At 38.3% G+C, this 8,746-nt stretch overlaps 1 protein-coding gene across 1 annotated transcript; it reads right to left on the minus strand.

Annotated features, from left to right (window-relative positions):
* Nucleotides 1-304: 304 nt before the first annotated feature.
* LOC144438755 (ectoine dioxygenase-like) lies at nucleotides 305-1,396 on the minus strand. The gene has a single exon (XM_078127914.1). It carries the CDS (start codon nucleotides 1,394-1,396, stop codon nucleotides 305-307), a length of 1,092 nt encoding a protein of 363 aa, XP_077984040.1.
* Between the last annotated feature and the right edge of the window lie 7,350 nt (nucleotides 1,397-8,746).

Consider the following 8,746-nt stretch of genomic DNA (forward strand, 5'->3'; position numbering starts at 1 on the left):
AGTATCCAATTGCTATAAAAGTATAACTATATCGTGGTCGCTTATATGTCAAACGACAGTGTCTCTAGCTATAAACAATGTGAAATATCGTGGTGTTGTCATGTCTCTTGACGATGAGGATACGTGACTGTATGGATAACGTTTGTAGGAATTTGGGCAGCAATCTGGCCAATATGTAACATGGAACGTTAACTTGGAGAACTTTATACAGAAATTTCTGAGTCGTTTAGTCATTGGATAAAATAGTCCAGTTCTCGTTTCCTATTATTATCCAATCGCATGATTGCGAATGGATGAGATTCATCTATGCAAGGTCTACTACATGTTCAATAGGCTTGACCCAAGCAGGGTCACGACTTCCCATGTGCTCTGGTCGTCTGTCCCAAGGAGCGCTGTAAGGCTTTAAGAGTTTATTGCTCAGGGCATTGTAGACAGCGAAGAAATTGATCCGATGCCATGGTGATATGTTGCTATGGTTACCATGCAGTAAGTTAACATCAAATAATATGACAGAGCCAACATCACCGGTGCAATAGTCGATGCCACATTTGTTTGCGATGTTTTTGAACACACCATCGTTTGGAGCGCCATATTCTATCTTAGCTTTGGAAGATTTGGCTAGCTGGTCAGATGGTGTTGGTTTCGGTGAAGGAGTAAATTCATGGTGTGAACCCGGTACTACCATCAGTGCACCGTTCTGTGAGACGTTCCGACTTAACATGACGACACCAGACAAGGCTCGCATTCTGGGCATTCCATCTTCGGCATGAAATATTTCGAAATCATTATGCCAGTTATGACCGACGCCAACGAATGCTTGGTGAAAGTTTATTCGGCTCTGGTGTATGTAAACATCATCGGCCAGAATCTGCTGAATGCGAGATATCAGCTTTCTGCTCCTGGACAGTCTATCAACCAGGGGGAAATGCTGGTGTGGTGCGAATATACTTCGCAATGTTTTCGTCGTTGGCTCTGTGGAAAATAAATTCGTGTTTGTTATTGTTGGGTCTTCGCCATCCGGGATACCATTCTCTATTTCATCTTTCAGATTTTGAACCTCTGTGACAACCGGTTCCATTTCTTCATCGGTGAACAGCTTCTCCAGGACCAAGTAACCTTTAGTGTCATACTCGTTCAGCTGCTCTTGTGTCAAAGGACCAGAATATGCGATACCATTGTTGTTCCAAGTAATGGGATCAAAACGCTGCAAGACTTCGCTGTTACCAACTCGGGTTGGATAATGGTCTTCAACATCACCAGTTGCATATTCAGTGGAAAGAGACGAAGCACTTCGAAGGTATTGTAGTCTTCTGGGGACGTTTCTTAAAAGATACTTCGCCTTAGGTCTAACACAATGTTGAATAAGACGATTTTGACAAATACGAATTAACGACATGATTGCAGCTACGATCTGAAGGAAAAGAGTGAAAGAGAGATATTCATTAGCAATAAGAAATTAAAAGGAAATTAAAGGTACATGTGTTCTTTATTCGGCTTCTGAATTATTTCCCATTCTCATTGTCTTGCGACACATTGATCCTCTTCCATATCACTAATGGAAGGATATAGAATCAATTGTAAACCTTCTGAAGAAAAAATATTTCGTTCATCGTGTAACCAGTAACTGGTACATAATGGAATTGTAATCCAAAGTCTTAAGGAGAAGATGGTAGAGGTGGTGGTTGCTTGAAAGTCGTGCATGTTCATTAAAAAAAATATTTGGTCAATAGTCCACTTTAGCAGATCACTTGCTTTACGATGGCAAAACATGTTAGTACAACCCGTTTCAAGTTATCGTTCACCGATCCTGTTTGATATAACTACACAGAAACCAATAAGAAACAGGATACTGGTAACTAACCAGTCTTTTACTGTTTGTCACTTTATATGTACAAATATTGCTTTCTAATACAGAGTCAAAATAATTTAATTTGTATGTATACATATAATGGGAATATTGATTAACTTTCAGTATATGCATGGGGAGGGTCATGTTTTATAAAATGGGACAAAAGGGAGGGTCACTTCTTACAAATTGGGAATGGGGAGGGTCATGTTTTACTTAACAGACTATGGGTGATTTCCTCCGGCCCCCTTGTAAATACTGAAGGCTCCCTTAGCATTATATACTAGAATATTTTAATGTTTTTTAGGTAAAATGTATTTAAAACCATTTTAACCATAGACCCTACACGATTTTACTCGTAGCCAGAGAGTCTATCAGATTTGATAATCCAATACTTCATGTTATCACATCAAGAGGGAAATGAGAATGATTGTGTGCAAACCCAACCCTCTCTCCTAAACGTAGGCCTACACGTGAACTGGCAAAAGTAAGCGTAACGCCCGCAACCATTTGTAATTAATAGAAATTTGAAATACTAGTAACATAATGAACGAACTCAAAAGTGATCAAAGTGTTGTGTGTGGTTGTGGTTGTGGTTGTGGTTGTGGGTGTGTGTGGGGGGCGGGGGCGGGGGGAGGATGGGGTGTGGAGATTATACAGGCCTAGGCCAGGTGATGCAAACAAGAGAGCTTAGCTATAACAGCAAAAATAACTTGACCGTAGAATAAAAATACTTTGGTAATATTGTTGATGGTACGGTAAAATAATCTCATTGTATGTGATCACAAAGAAATTTCGTCTACAAGAGAAAAGTTGGCTATTTAATCATACACTCTCCACCCACGTTTAATTGATCACAATACATGTATGACCATAAACTAATTGTCTTAAAAAAGATGTGTATTCAGTCATTCAAATGCTTTTCAATGCGTCATTAGTTCGGATAGTTCGAGCAGAATAGTATTGGAGAAATACAGAGGGAATGGAATATTAATACTTATAACACATTATCTCAATTCATGTTGAAACACATTTCTGTACAGCTTTCCTGTAAAAACACCACAATACACAGACATTTTTATAGCCCTTTTCAAAATTCCGAGTGTTGTTCTCAACTTGTCATGATGCATGCGTACTCATATGATTAAAATAATGTATACTGCAATGTACGGTGAAGTAAACTGAATCTTTACAACAACAACAACAACAACAACAATAACAGCGTTACAAAGCGATATAGAAGGTTTAGATTGAATGTCTGAACGTTATGTAACCCCAGCCCCGTCATGTCAGTTTCACGCTTGCTCATGATTTGGACATTTTTTAAAGTTCTGTGTATTCAGGGTACGAATGCAATCATTTTCAAAGGTAACCAGAGCGTGTTTTTCAATACACATCAAATCGATTCCGTAAAAATCCCGAACCTGCCACGAGCACTGTTATGCTGTTGACGGGCACCGGTCAAGAGACACTCCGAAGTACCCGAATTTATACAAGAAAATGTTCGATTCTAATGAACCACCTTTTCGGTATTTCGCGGGACAACCTATTTATTCGTTTCAGATACACCGATTGTACAGTGCAACTACTATGAATAATACTTCCGTTAATATACAAGCAAATATATTCAAAAGCACGGGGCTCGGAGTGAAACAGTTGGGAGTTCATATGCTGCCAAAGCATGCATGTGTAGTTGTTAGTTTTTGCAGATTACAGTTTTAATAGCTCAAGCAAATGAAGACTTATTATTGATTATAATACTAACCTGTGAATGGGTGATGTCTCTGGACAAAATCTCCAAAATATACAAGTACACTTCCTAGTAAAAACCAGTGAACCACAGGTGAGACTTCAACACCCAGTTGGCTTGAGCGTATGCAATGCAATGAACAGTTCTATATACACATGACACTGAATGAAAATTGAGAATAACGCATGAATTATTCATGTATGGCGTGAGAGATACACTCGCATGCGGCGCGGCGTTTGGTTCCGGTTATCTGACCCCCATTTAGCTTTTCGCTGCCGACCCCGAACTTTTATTTTTACGTATTCGAGAACAAAATTATAAAATCGCACAAACATTTGTGAATTTTCACGAGAGATAGTGGATGCAGAAACTGACATCAACTTAAAAAGATAAAATAAAACCGTTCTTCCAATCTGTAATGGCTGTACATCTGATGGGAAGAAATAAACAACACAGAGACCATTTGGAAAACAATGGAAAACCTGAACTAGACACTCACACAGAAAAAAAAAATATAACAAAATAAACTAAAAAATCTACCTACCCCCACCTATTCTAAAAATGAGCGTAATCGGAACCACACATTTTTTTACTAGGCCTAAACAAACAGAAAGAGAGAACATGAACATAATCTTGTACATTTTATTTTTGAAAGGCCTATTTATAAAATACCAATAATTAGACATTTGTGGTCGATTGTTTTCATAAATAGTCCAGCAAGAAATTAAAATCGAGATCGCATAGGGCAGCTGATTTTTTGGGTGCGGACCCAAAATCAATTTATTGGGATTTATTGTATCATGGTGTGTGTACAGCTTTCACCAATCCAAAACTATGCAATTTCGCTCCTGTAAAGTTGTAACCGCTATTTACAAACACTTCTTGATAGTCAGTAGAACGCTTTCTGTGGTCGGACCAGCTACTCAGTTTAATGATAAAGTTTTAATATGCTACCTAGCAAATTTCCTTGTACCCTTCAGTAACACCAAAACAATCAAGTTGAACGATAAGCACAACACCGTCAGCAGATTTCAGTTATAGGAAAGACAAAAGATTACAAAATTTGGTCGCTTGGAGTGCTATTCGGAAGCTGCTTTCGGACCTGAAATGAGTGCCATAATAGTTGACTACTTTGAAATTGTGATTTCCCAGAGTTTCATTTTATTTTGGCACGTCGGAAGTGAGCGCTTCGCAAAATTGAGATTTCTCTACTCACACAATGACAGTCTTTGCTACATGATATGCATACAAAGGGTAACCAGGGCAACAGTAACACGTTATGTCGCACTGGTGTCGTCGCCATTTTTGTTCATGTAAACAAAATAACAAAACAAGACAACCTCAGCAGCTATTCATGCTATTGGGTTGTAACCTCGTTCGGAGAATCTCAAAAGAACTAATATTAAAATTCTAAATAATCATCTTTAATGTGACTTAAGCTTTGTTTCCACTCTCTGGATACAATCTACCTCAACATGCCATTGGCATTATGCTTTTTTTGTCTTCAGACGTTCCATGTACATGTATTCTGTGGCGAGTTAAACCTTTCCGATGCTGTCTCAAACAAAACGCCTTCGAAATAATGTACACATGTCCAGTGTTGCAAGTAATACTCAAAGTAAGATAAGCATATGCTAGTACAACACATCAAGTGATGAAGCCTAGTTGAAGCTCAGGACAGTTCTTGGAGCCTGGGTAGGAAGGATGGGATGGGGCGAGGTCGAGGGCATCTCCCATAAGAAAGTAAACGTAGAGATGCCGTTAAATTGTGTCATGAAAAAAATCCCTTAACATGGGTTCAATTTTCTTTTGAAATTCCTAAACATGACGTCGTTAAAAACTGGTACCCACCAAAACTAATAACCCCCCCCCCCCCATCCATTAGAACCTAGGTGACACACGGCGTCTGAAATTTATCCGCCTACCCGCGAAGCTCTGAGGTGAAATCTTATAATTAGCGGTGAACTTAATCTTTAAATCTTTGTGTAGTCTCGTATTATGCGTGCTTTCCAAAGTACACACAGTACAATAGGGTGGTTACGACAAAATTTATTCTAAATGCTAATAAAATAAAGATATCTGGTACAGTGATAATATTGAACTTCAAATGTTGGGCATCTTATACGATATACCACATGTACATTTGTTTACATAAGCCAAGTTGACAAAGAGGGCTGTCAACTGTAAACACCAAGTACGGAAAACTCGGAACCCACGGCAATTCAGAAAAGAGTAATCCTTTCTATGTAATCCAATGCATGTATGTATGTATGTATGTATGTATGTATGTATGTATGTATGTATGTATGTATGTATGTATGTACATTTGTATGTATGTATGTATGTATGTATGTATGTATGTATGTATGTATGTATGTATGTATGTATGTATGTATGTACATTTGTATGTATGTATGTATGTATGTATGTATGTATGTATGTATGTATGTATGTATGTATGTACATTTGTATGTACATTTGTATGTATGTATGTATGTATGTATGTATGTATGTATGTATGTATGTATGTATGTATGTATGTATGTATGTATGTATGTACATTTGTATGTACATTTGTATGTATGTATGTATGTATGTATGTATGTATGTATGTATGTATGTATGTATGTATGTATGTATGTATGTATGTACATTTGCATGTATGTATGTATGTATGTATGTATGTATGTATGTATGTATGTATGTATGTATGTACATTTGTATGTACATTTGTATGTATGTATGTATGTATGTATGTATGTATGTATGTATGTATGTACATTTGTATGTACATTTGTATGTATGTATGTATGTATGTATGTATGTATGTGTGTGTGTATGTATGTATGTATGTATGTATGTAGGACAACTGCCCCCCGGACAACTGCCCCCCGGACAACTGCCCCCCGGACAATTGCCCCCGGACAATTGCCCCCGAAGGACAACTGCCCCCCGGACAATTGCCCCCGAAGGACAACTGCCCCCCGGACAATTGCCCCCGAAGGACAACTGCCCCCCGGACAACTGCCCCCGAAGGACAACTGCCCCCCGGACTACTGCCCCCGAACGAAAAAAAAACTAGTATTACAGATGTACGGGTTGGTCATTAATTAAAAAGTCACCGTCGGCAACTTACCGCCGCAATTCACATGTTTTACTCTATTGTTATCTGTGATAATTGTTACGTCATTCATAAATGTCGACATGATGATTTAACTTACCGCTGTAATTCACATAATTTTCTGGAACATTCTTCTCCTCTTTTCAACCAGTTAACAATTCTCGACGTGTTTAAGTTACACAAGTATTTAGTAGGTGTTTTTGTTTACGACTTAATACACAATAATTTACCACACTCTATAACCGATTATTGCACGCTGTTTAATTATGAATACAATACATGACAGAAGGCTCAGGGCAATTTATGTATTCCGCCAGTAAAGACATGAGTTGAACAACAATCAATATCATATACAGGTATTGTGAGTCGTAGAGTTATATACGGTATAAGTATGGATAGTTCTAACGTTGCACTCTAGCACTCACACTCTCATACTCTCGTACGGGATCGTTCAGGTCCAAGTCAGGAATTAGTCACGACTGAGAAGAGATTTCGGCTTGCCAGATTCACCTACCCGAGTGCTCGTGTACTTCTGGATGTTTAATTCTCACTTTAAGAATACTTCCAATACAATGAAATTTACACAACCACTAAATATAGAAAATCACACCATAAGATCACGCCATCATAAAAGTTATTATATACTTTTCTCTAACCAATCATGTGAATTTCGGTTACATCATGTTTGCCCAGATTCGTCATCGCCAATCTATTTCTGACCTATGGCCTATGCCGAATGGCCAATGGCCAATGCCGAAATGTAGAATTTATTCCCACAATTCCGAAATACAAATTGCGGCGGTAAGTTGCCGACGGTGACTTTTTAATGAATGACAAACTAGGTTTTTTTTTCGTTCGGGGGCAGTAGTCCGGGGGGCAGTTGTCCTTCGGGGGCAGTTGTCCGGGGGGCAGTTGTCCTTCGGGGGCAATTGTCCGGGGGGCAGTTGTCCTTCGGGGGCAATTATCCGGGGGGCAGTTGTCCTTCGGGGGCAATTGTCCGGGGGCAATTGTCCTTGGGGCAGTTGTCCGGGGGGCAGTTGTCCTGTTACCATGTATGTATGTATGTATGTATGTATGTATGTATGTATGTATGTATGTATGTATGTATGTATGCCCATCCGTCCATCCGTCAGCCCACCTCTGTCTGTCTGTCTGTCTGTCTGTCTGTCTGTCTGTCTGTCTGTCTCCTTCCTTCTCTTTCTCTCTCTGAGAAATGAAGTCGAATAGAAAACGAATCATTGTTTTTTAGTAAATGAACACAGAAGCAGGTAGGTAATTAAGATTATATTGGTAAATTCTTCTTCCTTAACCATTCAAAGTCAACATATGTTGCAGAAGTTTATTGAAGTATATACACAACTAATACAAATTGAAAATGTACAAAGTATAATAAATAAATATATAAATAAATAAATACATGGTAAAAAAATTAATGTCTAAATAGCTAGATAGTTGACTATATGAATGAATAAGTATTTAGGTGATTCTGAGAGGGACATAAGCTTTCTCTATAATCTGTCTTTCAATGACGAGGGAATCTGAGAAATTTCTATTCTTCATATGTCTACTCTTCGTAATATCCCATGAGTGAAACACCACGACTACATCATTTTAGCTGTAATATAAGCAATTATCTCTGATGGATGAAAGTGATTACACACAGGCAAACTCTTGCTGTTGCATGTGGTAGATTATAGGCATGCGTATGATAGCAATGTATTTATTATAATCACCCTGGAATAAAAGCGTAAATACTGCATGAAGGAGGATATGACACCACGTTGGGAATCTCACTATCAGAGATGTCACCCTACTGTGAGTTTAATAACATCAATGTCCGTTTGCTGCTTACATATCAACTGTTGCAATAGCACTTTTTTTCTGTGTATGTGTTAGTTATAATACTAGCTGACAGTTGACTTGCCGATGTTGTTTATTTTACAAACAGTAATTTAGAAGATAACAAAGAACGGTATGGTACGTTATGTAGAGTCATATACGGAGCAGCCGTTCGAGAAATGTACAATTT

Source organism: Glandiceps talaboti, chromosome 8, assembly GCF_964340395.1.
Source record: "Glandiceps talaboti chromosome 8, keGlaTala1.1, whole genome shotgun sequence".
Taxonomy (NCBI): Eukaryota; Metazoa; Hemichordata; class Enteropneusta; family Spengelidae; genus Glandiceps; species Glandiceps talaboti.

Excerpts from the sequence above, each read along its gene's own strand:
- LOC144438755 (XM_078127914.1), bottom strand. The coding sequence starts at position 1,396 with ATGTCGTTAATTCGTATTTGTCAAAATCGTCTTATTCAACATTGTGTT.